The sequence below is a fragment of the Caloenas nicobarica genome, chromosome 24, assembly GCF_036013445.1.
Source record: "Caloenas nicobarica isolate bCalNic1 chromosome 24, bCalNic1.hap1, whole genome shotgun sequence".
In the NCBI taxonomy this organism is placed as follows: domain Eukaryota; kingdom Metazoa; phylum Chordata; class Aves; order Columbiformes; family Columbidae; genus Caloenas; species Caloenas nicobarica.
In genome coordinates, this window is record NC_088268.1 from 1,493,085 (window position 1) to 1,508,680 (window position 15,596).

At 55.0% G+C, this 15,596-nt stretch overlaps 1 protein-coding gene across 1 annotated transcript; it reads left to right on the forward strand.

Annotated features, from left to right (window-relative positions):
- Positions 1–192: 192 nt before the first annotated feature.
- Positions 193–15,154, forward strand: DBF4B (DBF4B-CDC7 kinase regulatory subunit). The gene is made up of 11 exons (XM_065651196.1): positions 193–328; positions 3,616–3,807; positions 4,980–5,030; positions 5,656–5,725; positions 7,631–7,701; positions 8,261–8,297; positions 10,330–10,372; positions 11,210–11,326; positions 11,549–11,675; positions 12,598–12,707; positions 13,271–15,154. The coding sequence occupies exons 1-11, from the start codon at positions 212–214 to the stop codon at positions 14,577–14,579; spliced, it is 2,244 nt and encodes a 747-aa protein (XP_065507268.1). The 5' UTR covers positions 193–211; the 3' UTR covers positions 14,580–15,154.
- Positions 15,155–15,596: the final 442 nt, after the last annotated feature.

Sequence of the window (15,596 nt, forward strand, 5' to 3'; positions counted from 1 at the left end):
TTCACGGGGTTGTTGTGACCCAGGTGCAGCAGCCGGCACTTGCCCCTGTCTCTCCCCACACATCGGGCCCGCCCGCCCGCGCCCGGCAGCGCCCAGCGCGCTGTGCCGCCTTCGCGCGTCCCGGCGTGTCCCTGCGCGGCCGCCGTCGCGGCGCCGCTCGGGGCGGGGCGGGCGCCCGTTCAAACGGCGGCGGCTCCTCCCGCGCTCGGCCATGGCGGCTCCGGGCCCCGCCGCCCCCCGGCCGCTCCGGGGAAAGTCGTTCTACCTGGACCTGCCGGCCGGGCGGAGCGCGCGGGAGCTGGCGGAGGCGATCGGGCGGCTCGGCGGGGTGAGCGGCACCGGGGCCTCCCCGAACCCGGGGCTCCCGAGGGCCGAGGCCCCCGCGCTTCTCCCCTCACTCCGTTTCTCCGTCTCCTCTCTCTTTTTTTTTTTTTTTTCCCCATGATTTCTTTATTTCTCGGTTCCTTCCGATGTTGATTTGACGTCGTAACGTGATCTCCACGTCCCCGCTGGGCCTGGCGGATGCAGCTGCCCCTTTGTCCCCCGCCCCGTCCCCGGTGCGGCCTGTGACCCCCGCCGCCCCCTCCCGCCCGCCCGGGCGGCCGCTGGGCCTGGCCCGGCTGGTGGCAGCTGGTTGTTTGGGCCCGGTAGCCCCTTCCAGTTGGGGTAACTGCTTTTCTGGACACGGGGGCACCTCCCAGTTGATGGCAACCGGTTCCCTGGCAATGGGAGCACGTTCCAGTCAGGGGTAACTGGTTGCTTGGTCCTGGGAGCCCCTTCCAGTAGATGGCAACTGGGTGCTTGGACACTGAGGCACCTCCTGGGCGCTGGTAACTGGTTGTCTGGTGGTGGGGGTGGCTGCTGGTGGGTACTGACTGGTTACCTGGTGGTGGGAGCGTTTCCCAGGCAGCCGTAACTGGTTGTCCGGCCACGGGAAGCGCCTTTCAGGTGATGGTGACTGGTTGCTTGGACATTGAGGCACCTCCCGGGCAGCAGTAACTGGTTGTACGGTGGTGGGAGCACCTGCTGGGAGGTGCTAACCGGTTACCTGGTGATGGGAACGTCTTCCAGGCAGAGGTAACCGGTTGCCCAGCTATGGCAGCACCTTTCAGGTGATGGTGACTGGTTGTTTGGTCCGGGGAGCATGTTCCAGTCAGGGGCAACTGGTTGCTTGGACATGGAGACACCTCCTGGGCAGCTGTAACTGGTTGTCTGGTGAGGAGAACACCTGCTGGTGGGTACTAACTGGTTACCTGGTGATGGGAGCATCTTCCAGGTGATGGCAACTGGTTGCCCAGCTATGGGAGGATCTTGGGGGTGGTGGCAACTGGTTGTCTGGACATGGAGACACCTCCCAGGCAGTGGTAACTGGTTGTATGGTGATGGGAGCGCGTGCTGGGAGTTACTAACTGGTTACCTGGTGATGGGAGCATCTTCCGGTCAGCGGTAACTGGTTGACTGGTGGTAACTGGCTGCCTGGTTCCCCCTTATCCCTCACGACAGCCTGTGGCAGGTTCATTCTTTGGGGAAGTTGTGGGATTCCTGAACATCTCCTGGAATTCAACGTCACTAAAGCAGGGGAACAGCAGCCAAGTCTCTGTCACGTCACCTTGTGCTTTTCTCAGGGCTTTCTCAGAAGAACCACCTGGACCCTTCCCCTGGGCAGCTGCTGTTTGGGTGGATCTGTGTGGCGTCTTTCGTGGCCTCTCCCCATTTCCTTGGTGCTGCCATTGCTCACCAAGTCCTTCTGTCCTCTCCCAAAGCCCTTCAAGAGGTATCATCACCTCAGTCACCCGGGCTGGGACGGAGGACGGGGGCTGCACCCAGCAGCTGCTCTTCATCTGCTTCACCTTTCAGTTTCCTTATGACTATTAAGTACAGTTTGCTCCTAGTAGTTGTTGCTCTTGTTTTCTGTTTATTCTCTGAGGTGGATCATCTCACGTGTACTCCAAAACTTCCTTAAATCCTTCAGTGCTACACGTGGGTGTAAAACACTCATGTGTTTCTCGTTGCTGCTGGATCTCTGCTCCAGGATCCTGTGTTGGCTCTACAGACGTGGGGAAGCTGACTTGTGCTTTTTTTCCCTTTGTTTAATTGCACCTTCCAGCTGAACTTGCTGATTCTTTCTGTCGTCCGTGGATGTGCCATCAGCACTTGGGGACACTCCTGGTGGCAGCTCTTTAGCTGCACATCTTCAGCTCTGGGCACCGCATGCTCCCAGAGGTCAGTTATTTCTCTACATAGCTGCCATGTTACTTGGAAATAATTTTAGCTTTTGACTGTCCCTCTAGTTTTGTATCAAGCATCATCTCGTGTCACTTCCCTCTCTGAACTATGGTCCACAGAGTATGGAACTCTCATTCCTCTTGCTCCTGTGGAGATACTGACTTGAGCTGCACCATGGGCACCTTCTGTGGAACAGCTCTGCACTAGTAATACCCAACCAGGTGCTGTGTGCTGTTCAGGAGCAAGTTAAGGGTGTCTTATGGCCTTAGAATTGCACGTGGTATCCTGAACTTGGCCTTGATGTAGAGCTGGTGACATCCCAGAGTGTTATTTGGACAGGGAGATGTCGATTCACTCTCTCCTGTGCCTGCAGCCCCGGTGCACAGGTCACCGGCACGGGCAGCTCTGGGAGTTTGATCCACAGGGATTCAGCAGAACCGGCTTGTTCAGTGGCTGTGATTTCAGATGCCTCAGAGCTTTGTCTTCCTGTGGACTCCGTACTGGCGTGTTGCTGCCCCATTGCTGCTTGTCCCAGCTGTTCACTTTCTACTTCATTTTGCTGAACTGTGTTCTGTTCTCCTGAGCACAGAACTCCTCCACACTGCATGATGTCCAGGGCCCCTTTCTCAGCTATCGCCTTTTTTCTGAAGCCATTGCTGGAGGAGTAGGTAATGGTAGGCAGCACCATAGAAGGCTCGATCTGGAGGTTCTGATGATTATTTGCAGTTTATCTCTAAGGCGTGTGCTCTGCATGTCGTAGGATCTGTTTTCCTTCTGGGAGAGAGCAGTGAGGGATGGAAGAAGGAACTACGTGTGGAGGTGATGGGGTTCAGCAAAAGGCCGTAGTTCTTGTCAAATCCCGGGGGCAGTTTTGGGCCCCTCACGCCAAGAAAGGCCTTGAGGTGCTGGAGCGAGTTGAGAGAAGGGAACGGAGCTGGAGGGGCTGGAGCACAAGTGTGATGGGAGCGGCTGAGGGAGCTGGGGGTTCAGCTGGAGAACAGGAGCTGAGGGGAGACCTTCTGATCTCTGACCTGCCTGAAAGGAGCTTGGAGCCAGGGGGGTCGGGCTCTGCTCCCCAGGAACAAGCACCAGGACCAGAGGAAACGGCCTCAAGTTGTGCCAGGGGAGGTTGAGGTTGGATCTGGGGAACAATTTCTTCCCCAAAGGGCTGTGGGGCATTGGAACAGGCTGCCCAGGGCAGTGCTGGAGTCACCATCCCTGGAGGGGTCAGACAGATGGAGATGAGGTTCTCAGGACATGGAGCAGTGCCAGGAGTGGGGCAACGGTTGGACCTGATGTTCTTAAAGGTCATTTCCAACCAAAATGCTGCTGTGACTCAGCTCAGAGCTGGACATTTTCACAGCTGCTCTGTTCTGTCTCTTGCTGCAGGTGACCGAAAGCTTCCTAAGCAAAGAAGTCAGCTATGTGGTTTCCAGCAACAAAGAAGCGAAACGAGACAAAGCTGGGACTCAGACTGAAAAGCAGAGCAACGTAACTTCAGAAGACACAAAAACCAGGAGACCAACACCTTCTACCTCCAAAGTGAACCATTCCAGACCTCAGCAGAAACCACCAGATACCGTAAGAGCTATAAAGGTTTAGGCCACCTCAAAGTTTGGCCCAAGGGACCTATTACAGAACCCCAGGCTGGCTGGGTTGCAGGACCTCTGCAGATCCCCAGCCCAGCCCTGCTCACACAGGGTCACCACAGCAGGTCACACAGGTCGGGCCAGGCGGGTTTGAATGTCTCAGAGAAGGAGACTCCACACCCGCTCTGGGCAGCCTGGTCCAGGCTCTGGCACCGCAAAGGGAAGAAGTTTCTCCTCATGTTCCAATGGAGCCTCCTGTGTTTGTCTGTGCCCGTTGCCCCTCACCCTGGCGTTGGGCACCACTGAACAGAGTCTGGTCCATCCTCTGACACCCACCCTGAGATATTTGTAAGAATTGAAGAGTAGAGTAGAATGTGAGACCAGTGTTGGAAGGTGAAGTTGTTCCTGCTCTGAGGAAATATCTTGGGTGGTTTTCTGTTTGGTTGGGGTTTTTTTTTTCCCCTCTGGTCTGGCTGTTCATATTCGCACCCGCGTTCCATGTGTCTGCGCATCATTGTCTGCACAAATGTGTGTGTCACAGCTCTGAGCTGTAACCAAGGATATCCACTCACATGGCAAGCCGAGGGCTTGGCTGCTTTCTGATGCACAGATGTGTCTAGAAAATCCAGAGAAACACAGACAAGAAAAAAGCATTGCAGGCTCGGGGTGTGTGCTCCCAGATACAGGTGGGGCAAGGCCAGGGCAACTGTGGAGGAGACCTAGAAGGTCAGCTGGCAAGAAGGGTTTCTCTAGGTCTAGTGTAACCTATTTGCCAAAATCACTGGCTTGCAAATAAGCCTCAGTTCCCAGGAGTGGCTGGTGAGGACGTTGGTGACCTCGCAGCCTGCCGGGATGTGGCAGCAGAGCTTCCCACAAAGCTGCTGCTTTCTTTTGGCTCGCCCTGGAGAATTTGCTGCTGTTCAAGAAAAGCTGAGCCTTGGCTGAACAGCCACTTAGTGTAGACCTGCCGGGCGCCTCTGCGGTTTGCGTTCCCTGGAAATGCTCAGTTGTGCTGGCTGAGATGAAGCCTTGGCCGGGCTCCCCGCCCCAGCAGAACATATATTGCTGGAAATCGCTTCCCGGGCAGCCGTGCTGTCCTTAGTTTGCCACTGCCTGGCAGCTCTTTGTTTTAATGTCGGACTGACTTGGCTTCTTTCTCTGCAGGCTCTGATCAGCAGGGGGAAGGAACTGCTGCAGAAGGCCATGAAGAACCAGGTGAGCAGTGTGTGGATGGGCGTTTCTCTAGCAGGAGATGTTCAGAGCACTGCTGAGCAGTGCAGAGCTAGCGCCAAGCGCTTCTCCAGAGCCCCTGCCTGCTGAAGGGAGCAGATTTTGGGGCTGGTGAAGGTGTGAAGCAGTTGCTTATAGCCCTGCAGAATATTTTCCTGCTCTTCATGGAGCCATGTCATCTCTCCCTGCTAGTTCTTCTAAGGCCTGTCCCCAGTGATCTGGGTCCTCCACACAAGAGGATTATTAATGTAAGACCCATTGTTAGATGAATTTTTAGCCTAGAAAGAAATAAAGCCACGTAGCTGGCTCAAAAGGCTCCCCTGGAGTCCTTTCACTGATATCACAAGTGGCCAAAAGAATCTCAGTGCTCACTTAGAAGTTCATGCGATAGCAGGGATTGAAAATTTGACCTAGATGCTGCTGTTAATTTGGAGTAGATAAAACATGAGTTCGAACCTTTTTGGCTGTGCCCTGATTTTAATAACAGCTACACAACCGTCTGTCAGTTGGGCAACAGGAGAATCTCTCTGAAGTAGGTTTAGAGCAGCATGTGCTGGCGCAGCCGCCTCTGCTCCGAGCCGGGCCGTGCCAAACCTCTCTGTTCTTACAGGACGCCTGCGGCGGCAGCAGCATCCTCGCCAGCGCTCGCCTGTGGGGCGTCCAGATCCTGCACGTGGACGGTATCCTTCTCCGGACGCTGGGATGGGGCTGCTGGGAATTAGGGATTTCTGAGACGGGTGGAGCAGAAGGGATGGTGCAAGAGAAGGAAGATATTTAAAGTGATGCCTTGAACTTGACGGATGCTGTGCTGGCCACAGCAAGTGAGGTCTGCCCTTCAGAAGCCAGAAGAACCTGTATGTCTAGAATCATAGAGCCATTTTGGTTGGAATAGGCCCTCAGGATCATCGAGTCCAACCATAACCTAATTTAGCACTAAACCATGTCCCTAAGAAACATGCTACTGCCACATTTGCAGCAGGAAACACTGAGCACGTTGTAACATACTGAAGCTGTATTATTAGGAAATGTTAATAGGTTGGTCAGTGCATTAATTTGTTCCAAAAAGACCATTTTTACTAGTTGACCTGGAAGTACAGATCATGCTAATAGCAGGATTTGGTCATTTTTAATTAGGAAGCGCTGATGTTTGAGGATCTGTGCTGGAAGGCGCTTCCCGTCTCGGTGATGGATGGGGAGGGGGTGACAGGAAAGACAGATGGTGAAACTCTGATTCTAATAATAAGTCTGGAGTAAAAGGCTCCCGAGTGCCCGATGACAGTGACATAGAGCCGTGGCCGAGCCCGTCTGGCAGCAGGATGGAGGCAGCGGCTGCAGGTGCCCGTTTTGGAGCAGCCGATGCCGCTGATCCACAGCAGGGCTGCAATTCTGTTGGGGTGTTCCACTGCCAGGGGCTGCTCTGCGTGCTGCAGGGTTCCTGACAGCGTCTTGTTTCTGCAGAGGCTTAAAACTAGCCTCCAGCTCTGCTAAAGAGCAAAGCAGGTGCTGTCCCTCACAGCCCTCTCTTTTTGGGTGCTTTCTGGGCAAATTGGCTGCGTGGGGCTGATGCTCAGGTGTTCCATGCTTGTCCCTGGTGCCACTGGGGAGTGACCCTTGTGCTGCGGCCGGCAGAGGGGAACATCTCACCTTCACCTTCTAGAGTGACTGTCAGCAGGTTTGCTGATGACACCAAGCTGGGAGGAGTGGCTGACACTGGAAGGCTGTGCTGCCATCCAGAGACCTGGACAGGCTGGAGAGTTGGGTGGGGAGAAATTTAATGAAATAGAACAAGGGCAAGTGTAGAGTGTTGTATCTGGGCAGGAACAACCCCAGGTTCTAGTATAGGTTGGGGAACAAGCTGTTGGAGAGCAGTGTAGGGGAAAGGGAGCTGGGGGTGCTGGGGACAGCAGGGTGACCATGAGCCAGCACTGGGCCCTTGTGGCCAGGAAGGGCAATGGGACCTGGGGGGATTAGAAGGGGGTGGTCAGTAGGTCAGAGAGGTTCTCCTGCCCCTCTGCTCTGCCCTGGTGAGACCTCATCTGGAATATTGTGTCCAGTTCTGGGCCCCTCAGGTCCAGCAGGACAGGGAACTGCTGGAGAGAGTCCAGCGCAGCCACGAAGATGCTGGAGGGAGTGGAGCATCTCCCGTGTGAGGAAAGGCTGAGGAGCTGGGGCTCTGGAGCTGGAGAAGAGGAGACTGAGGGGTGACTCATTCATGGGGATCAATATGGAAAGGGGGAGTGTCAGGAGGATGGAGCCAGGCTCTTCTGGGTGACAACCAGTGATAGGACAAGGGGCAATGGGTGCAAACTGGAGCACAGGAGGTTCCACTTAAATATGAGAAGAAACTTCTTCCTGGTGAGGGTGCCGGAGCCTGGCCCAGGCTGCCCAGGGAGGTTGTGGAGTCTCCTTCTCTGCAGACATTGCAACCCGCCTGGACACCTTCCTGTGTAACCTCATCTGGGTGTTCCTGCTCCGGCGGGGGGGTTGGGCTGGATGAGCTTTCGAGGTCCCTTCCAACCCCTGACATTCTGGGATTCTGTGATTCTCTCGTTGAGCTTTGGCTCTTTGACATCCCACCTGCACAGAAATGTTGTCATACACTCGACAGCTGCTGCGTGCCATCTCGGGAGCGAGGAAACGGTGCCAGAAGATGGAGGTAACTGTCTTAACTCGGGCCAGTTTGAAGTGCTCAGGATCCCTCGGTAGCTCTGCTTGATCCTTCCAGCTCCTCTGGTGCTAACGGGGCAATCTCCTGGGTTTTCATCCCACACTGGGCAACCTGGTGCCTCTGCTTATTGATGGAGATGACCACATTCAGAGTTTTTCCTTTTTACAAAGAGGGGGTAAAACCAATGAGAGTGAGGCAGGATGTTATCGACATCCTCTGTAGCACAACTAATACTGAATTGGGCTTGTGAGGGGCTCAGGGTAAAACAAAGATCATACGTGGTTAGTACACTGGTTTTCTGAAGTATTTTTAATGCATTGGAGGGGTCAGGGAGCAGACAGGGCGTAAGATCAGAGAGTGGAGCCTGTAAATCATATTTAAACTAACTCGAGGTAACTTGGGAGACAAATATCAGGAGGAGGTGATACAGTCTCTGAGGTAGAAGTGGTGGGTGAGACTACTGCAATCTCGCTTTGCTGCTCTGGGATCAGTAATTACAGTTCTGCCTGGGCTGGCTCCCGTACTAAATTTGTCACTTTTTCTTTAGGCAAAGTGCCCTGAATCCGGATCAAAAGTTCACAAAGGTAGGCCTGAAGTTGTGCTCCTATTTACGCTCGGCCGCGGAGCTGCTTGAAGAAGCCGTGTTTAGAATTTGAAAATCCATCTGAAGCTCCAACAATCCAAAACATGCCAAATGTCAGGGCGGTTTCTCTTGGATGGGTTTGTAACTCCTCATCTGAGTCCAGCTGCAGCTGGGGATGTTCTGCCTTTGATTTCGGGCAGCGGTTTTAAAAATCCCCTGAGCCATTTGCAGCGTGGAATCACAAGGCACCCGAGAGCTGTGCTGCTGGCTCGGGCGAAGTTCTGCAGAATAATGCATCCTACAGAGGAGAGCGTGTTCCTCCCAGCCCACTCACTTCTGTGCTGCTGAGACACCCATCCAGGGATAACGCTTCCAAAGGAGGAGGGAGCAGGGGGGAAAAGAAAACAGGTTCTCATCCGCAATTAGACAAGAGCCAATTGTGGTTCTGAGATTGGCACCGGTGACGTAAGTTCATTATTTGTGACTTGTGTGACTTTGCTCGTCACATTGTGAATGCTCAGTCGTATCTTAGAGCAGATTCCAACCTGGATTCTGGGTGTGATACTTGGAAGATTATTTTCCAGTTTTGGGGGGGAAGGTGGTTTAAAAAAAAAGGCTGGGAAATCTGTCGGATAAGGCAGATTGTTTGCTGTGAGCTCAGAGCTCTTCCTTGTGGCACACTCTGAACCCTGCCTGGGGACTCGTGGTGACAGCTGAGCCATTTGTCACCGCTCAGAGCTGCCGGGAGAGCTCAGGACCTGAGCTTTATCTGGGCCCTAAACGTGGCCCGACTTTCGGAAGCGCTGAGCATTTGGCAGCGTTTACGTGGAAAAAATTGATCTTGCACTTAAATAGCTACTTCAGTGCCATAACAGCACATTTGATGCAAGCTCAGGATGCGGCTCAAGGAATGAGCGGCTGAGGACAGGTGGGCTCAGCCTCTCAGGAGAATGAGGTTGAAATTTCTTTGGAGAAAATAGCAGTGAGTGCCAGGATCACGAGAAAACAAAGCGCCTCACCCTTCAGAGGCAGCAGGGGAGCAGGAGAGGTTTGGTTTCGGGGTCAGGCAGACACCCTGTGGGAATACCTTGGTGGTTATTTGTTTCTTAACCAGACCCGTGCTCAGATTTCCAGCCTGAGTGTAACGTTATCGCTTGCCGGTTGAACGTACGTGCGAGACAGGAGGGACCTGGGAGCCCCTTCTCCCAGCCTGGCTTCAAAAACCTTTCCCTGAAAGTGCTGCGGAGCCTTTCCCCTCTCCCTTAATGTACATTATGCCTTAATATACATTATTCCTTAATATACATTATGTAGGAAGCGTAGCTGCTGGTTGTCCTCCTCAGGGACCAAGCCAAGGCCAGATATTGCTCCTCAGCGTGTTCTTGGCCCTGCAGCACCTTGGTTTGCTTCCAGCAGCTCTTACCACTTAGACTCGACTGTCCTGGACCGAGCCGCTCTGAACTTGGGGCTCTCGTGGGAAGGTAGATGGAGAAAAAGATGTTGGGAAGGTGGATCATAGAATCATAGAATCATCTCGGTTGGTAAAGAGCCTCAGGATCCTCAAGTCCAACCATAACCTAACTGAACTCTAGCACTAAACCGGAGTTCTGAGCTTGCACTACTGCAATTTGTTTCTTATAAACTCATCTCTTGTGCTTGGCAGCTTATGTTGAGGATGCATGACAGTTTTTGTAGGATTCGAGTCAGAACCGGAGGCTTGGGGTCAGGCCATGGGCTGATGAGGCTGAGCAGCCCTTGAAGACGTGAGGGGCTTCACTGGATGTTCTCTCAGAGGTGGGAACAGTCACACTTGGGCTGCATCGAAGGTTTGGTCACCCTATTAAATACTCCAGAGGTGAAGACTGTTGTAGATGACCCCAAGAGCTGTTTTGGCTGCATTAAGCCATCACTTGGCAGTCACTGGTGTCAGAAGTCCTGATGAGCTTGGCTCCGTAGCCCAGTTCTGTTGGGGAATCAATGAATAAGTCGGGAGTTTGGCCAGGGCAGCTGCTAACCGGCTTTCTTTCCAGCAGGAAAACTGAAGCCCCCATTTCTGAAGGTTGAAGACCAGAGCAGGTAAATTACATCTTTCTAAACGTGACACCTGAAAACCTCCGGGGCTCCCCGGGAGCCCTTTCCTGGTTTTATTTGCAGGGAATGTTCTGTCCCCGAGGCAGGGGACGGGTTCTCTGCAGACCCTCTTACACACCGGGAAGTTGACCCTCTCGTAGGGGGAGGCAAACGAAGTTTAGAGAAACAATCCAGGGCCTCGTATGTCAGCAGCGGGGAAAAGGTGCTAAATGAGACTTGACAACAGAGTTTGCTTCTTGCTCGGGTTCCGTTTGTGATCCTCGGCGAGTCACTTAATCTCCTTGAGCTCTCTGAAACGAGGAGACACTGAAGCACAGGAGGTCAGGGCTTGTAACTTGATTACAGCATCAGCACAAGGGGATCTGATCTCTGTGGTGTTTCGAACTCTGTAACTCTAACGGTATCCGGAGTGCTAATTAATTGTCCTGAAGACAACGTTTAAGGCAGCTGCAGGGTCAAATATTAGGTTTTTGCATGCTGCATGCAATAAAGTGTGAAGAGAGAGATGTCTGGGAACCAAAACCTCCCTGTGCTGAAAATACTGCACTGGCTGCTGCTCATGTGCCTCAGAGGCAAAAGGTGGGTTTTAGCTGAGCAGGCAAAACTGCCCCATCCAGAACATCCCCCCACCAGTGCCGTTACTGGGAGTCAGGTTTAGTATTCCAGTGAGAACTGGGAAATCTCTGGAACGGCCAAATGAAAGGACAGCAATGGGCAACATCCCGTCGTAAATGAGATGGCATCTTCAGCCCCTCGGAGGGAGGGACAGCTCTAACTGCGCCATCGCCGCCGCTTGTCTGATCCCTGATCTGCTGCTTTCAGGCAATTCCGACCCTTCCATCACCAGTTCAAAGCCTTTCCTGACCTGAACTTCCAGGCACCCAAAAGCTCCAGCCCATTCGAGCCTCCAAAAAGCCTCTCGAATTCTTGCAGAGCCAGGTAGGTTGTGGCTCCTTCTGTGCAAATTTTAACCCAACTCCTCTGTGAACTTCAGCCCTTGCTGGTTCCTGAGATCTAGAGAATCACCCTCTGGATGTGGGCGACAGGAACCTGTTTGGGGTTAAGCAGCTGCAGCTCCGGGCAGCACGGCTGCCATGCGGGCAGCTGGAACCTGCTGGTGCTGTCAAGCGCGGGCGGGGAAGATGTTTCTGTTCCTCGCAGGGCTGCCGAGGGCCGTCCGATGCGCAGCGATGGGGAGAAGAGCCCCCGATCCACACCGGTCACTGTGCCCAAGAAAAAGAGGGGATTTTGTGAGTGCTGCCAAGAGACCTTTGAAGAGCTGCAGAAGGTAAAGGCTCCACGGGGACGTGGTTCCTTGCAAAAGTTATGGGGTCTGTTCAGTGGCTTCATTAATCGTGTCGTGCCCGTTATCAGTACAAACCCTTTTGGAAGGCAGGGAGATTGGTACATACACTCAGGCTGGGCATGAGGAAGGAATTGTTGTCCCTGAGGGTGGTGAGAGCCTGGCCCAGGTTGGCCAGAGAGGTGGTGGCTGAACCATCCCTGGAGACATCCCAGGCCAGGCTGGACGGGGCTCTGAGCAACCTGAGCTGGTGCAGATGTCCCTGCTCATGGCAGGGGGGGCACTGGGGGAGCTGGGAAGGGCCCTTCAGCACAAACTATTTAATGATTCAATGATACAGCCTTTGTGGTATCTCGTGGGATCAGCCTCGTAGAGAACCGCAGTATATCTGTGCTCTGCCCTCCTGGGCTGGGCAAACAATGGTTTTGAAGATTGGAGCATGACATGCATCTTTGGGGCTGAGAGGGCCTCAAGAATCACCCTGTTCCCTGATCCGTAAGCCTGTTCCATGGCAGCTGGGGGGCACGGGCTGATTTAAAAACATGGAAAGAGAGGTTTTTATCTCCTGGAAGATGTCAAACAATGTGGCTTTCAGAGCTCAACCTTTGACACTAGACAGTCGGTATTTGGAGCCTGGGTTTTCAGTCTACGGTGGGAAGCTGTGGGCTGCGGTGCGATGGAGACACGAGCTCCTCGGCAGCAGGTGTCTATGGGAACGGAACGCTCGTGCAAGCAGCCGGGGGAACAGTGGTGCCTGCGCTTCCCAAAGCTGCTTCCAAACAACGGCTCGACCTGGTGAAGAGGCTGTTTGCCCTCTGGTCCGTTAGGCCGTGGGAAGTGGCTGTTGCTGCCAATTTCCCTCCTGTGAAAGGATAAGTGTTGCTAAACAAGCCTCTGCCACTTCCAGCACCTCCAGAGCCCCCAGCACAGGCGGTTTGCGCTGGACGACTCGCAGTACGCCCCTGTGGATCGTGTCATCGCACAGCTCACCAACGGCTTCGTGGAGCAGCCGGACAAGTAAGTCTCTGCGGATCTGGTAACTCCTGGAGCCGAGAGGCAGCGTGGGCTACCCGGCACGCTCACGGGGACACGGCCCTCGGCTCCGCGCTGCTGTGGTGCTGGTCTGTAACTCGCTCCCTGTGCCAGGGAACCGGCCGGTGGGGAGCAGGGGCTGCAGCTGACTGCACGGCCAACCCTGCACCTGCCAGGCAAGGTTTAGACGAGCCATGAGAGATGTTCTTGAGTTTCTGTGGCTTCTCTGCTTCAGGGAGCTCCTCATGGACTCCTTGTGCCTGTTAAACTAGAAAGGACAGCTGGGCCCATCTCTTCCATCCCTGTGTGTGATGCAAACCCCGCTGCTCTGTAGCTCTGTGCCCAGAATGTGGGTTGCTGATAGATCCCTCATGCTGCCCGTCTCCTCTGCCAGCAGCGCTGTTGCTGTTCGCCGAGCTCTAAAATGTCTTGCTGCCTCTGGAGCAAGGGCTTAAGACATCCTGTACTGCAGAAAACGCTTCATCTCATGGGAGGGAGGGTGCTGCTGGGCCTGGAGAGAGCGAACACTAACTGATGGTTCTCCTCAGGGTGCCACGGTCCTGCCTGACAGATGAACACTTAGTGCCTCAGGCACAAGGTACTGGAGGAATTGAGATGCTGGGAAAGGAAAGGCAGCAGCCTGAGCACGGTGCTGTGGAACTGTTTATTGATACGGAGCATGATTGTGGCCTGAAGACTGAGGGACGCTGCCCTTACCTGCCTGGGGACAGGGTCGGTAATCCCAGTGCGGGAGGGGAGATGTGGGGCCGCCCTGTGGGGCTGCGCAGGGGGGTCTGTGGCACTGCGGAGGAGGCTGCGGTGGGGGACACAGATCTGGGCTTCGCTCCTGACCTGGGCTGGGGGACTCGCATCGTTGGGGAGGCAATTGCTTCTTCATCTGAATCTGATAAGCAGCAAACACTCGGGTCTATCAGCCGACCCCTGCCCGCCTGCAGGAAACGCCGGCTCTCCAGGTGGAGCAGCCGGGCTGGGAAGAAGCCCAGGCTGGAGTTGGGGGGCGGCCTCTATCCAGATCGGCACCCAAGCCCAGCGGACGGTGTGACGGGCACACAGGGTGTGGGACAGACGTCTGAGCCCGGCTGGCCCCCTGCGGGGGCTGGCAGCAGGTCCCCGAGCACAGAGCTCTCCAGCGGGGCTCGTATCTCCCTGGGTTTGGAGCTGAGCCCGTGCGGGAGCCCTGAGGACCCTGCCCCGTGGCTGGGCTCCCTGGAAGCCGTGTCTGCGGGTTCTGCCGCTGCAGCGGGCACTGTCAGCAAGCGTGGCTGGATCGCAGCAAACATGAGTTCCCAAAGGAAGCAGCTGGGAGGGGAGAATGAAAACATACCCAGAAATGAGAATAGTCCTGATCCGGGGAGCACAGTGAGCCAGACCAGCTGTCCTACTGGCCGGCTGCCCTCTCCAAAACCGCCTGTGGCTGAAGGCAGATGTTGCTGCTCGCTCTGTGTCAGAGCAGCAGAAAAAAGAGCACCCGGAGTACCTGACCTCGCAGGGCACAGCGCGGAGCGGGCGCCGTGCCCCAGGCTCCTGCCCCGCAACGCCCGGGCTGATCTCGACTCCAGCAGCAGTTCTGAGTCGGACTGGGATGTCCAGCTGCTCTCCACACTCACGCATGTCCGGAACGGCAGGATCCAGCCTGTGGACAGGGACTTGCTCCAGAGGACTCATGTCAACGTGAGGGACAGCGGGTACGAGTCGCAGCTCTGCTCGGTTCTGAAGCAGAAATCGGAGCTTGCCTGGGCAGGCAAAGAGGACAAGAACTGCCGGAACTGCTGCACGGAGACCAAGGGAGCCTCTTTCCCCATATTTGAGACCTTTCTTGGCAGCTGGACTAGTTAAAACCACCTCCTGGCTGTTCTCGGGGCCCTTGGTTGGAGCTGTGAAGTGCCTGGAAAGGGATTTAACCCCCATCCTCCCTGCCAGGACCAGCCGAGAGCCGCATGAGGCCCGTGGGCGCCAGCCTGGGCTGCTGTGTGGTGGCACCCGATGGGTGACGTGGTGGCTTCACTGTCCTCGGCTCTGGTAGGGGCTGGGATCTGCCCTTCTCTCTGCTGGTGCCGTTTAGAGCCAGGAGCTTCCCCCTGTAACTCCTCCTGGGGCTGCTGACAAGATGGTCTTTCTCTGGCAGCATCATCTCCAGTGTCTCCAGTCTCTGGCAGTATCATTTCCAGTATCTCCGGCAGAATCTCTATCTCTGGAATTATTCCTTCAGCAGAAATATGCTCTTTGCCCTTCCAAACTGAGACCATGGTCTGTTCCTCCTCTCGCCCAGTCCTTGCAGGTGAAGAAACGGTGGAGAGGAGGCCATGGGGCTGAGATCTCTGTTCTTCATGTGGTTCGGGGTCTTGCTGGATGTCTCTGATTTACAGATGTCTGTAACTGGTACTGAGTTTTTAGGGTGGGGGGTGGTTTTAATACACTTTTTGAAATAAAATGCAAGATGCAATCCCCCTCTGCTGTATGCTGGCTAGAGTGTGTCTGGTGGCTTCAGGCACAGCTGACTTGGAGTCAGCAGAGGGGAGGTGGTGGCTGGACCTTGCTGGGCAGGGTCTGGGGGTGATGGTGGACACCACTGGTGGCTCTGGTCACATAATGTCACCCCATGCCTGGTTTGCCCCAGGAATGTGCTCAGGAAGCTGGGAACTGGTCAGCCCTGGGCTGGGCACCCGGGGCAGTGTGGTCTGTCTGTCCGTGGGGATTTTCAAGCCTTGACCGAAGGACAACCTTGAAGTGAAGCCCAGAGCACCTGGATGAGGCAGCCCCGCTGTGAGCGAGAGGTGGGACTGGAGACTTGGGAGGTTTCTCCAGAGCAACAGCCAGTCCCTGGCTCGCCTTTACCAAACACAGATGCTACAC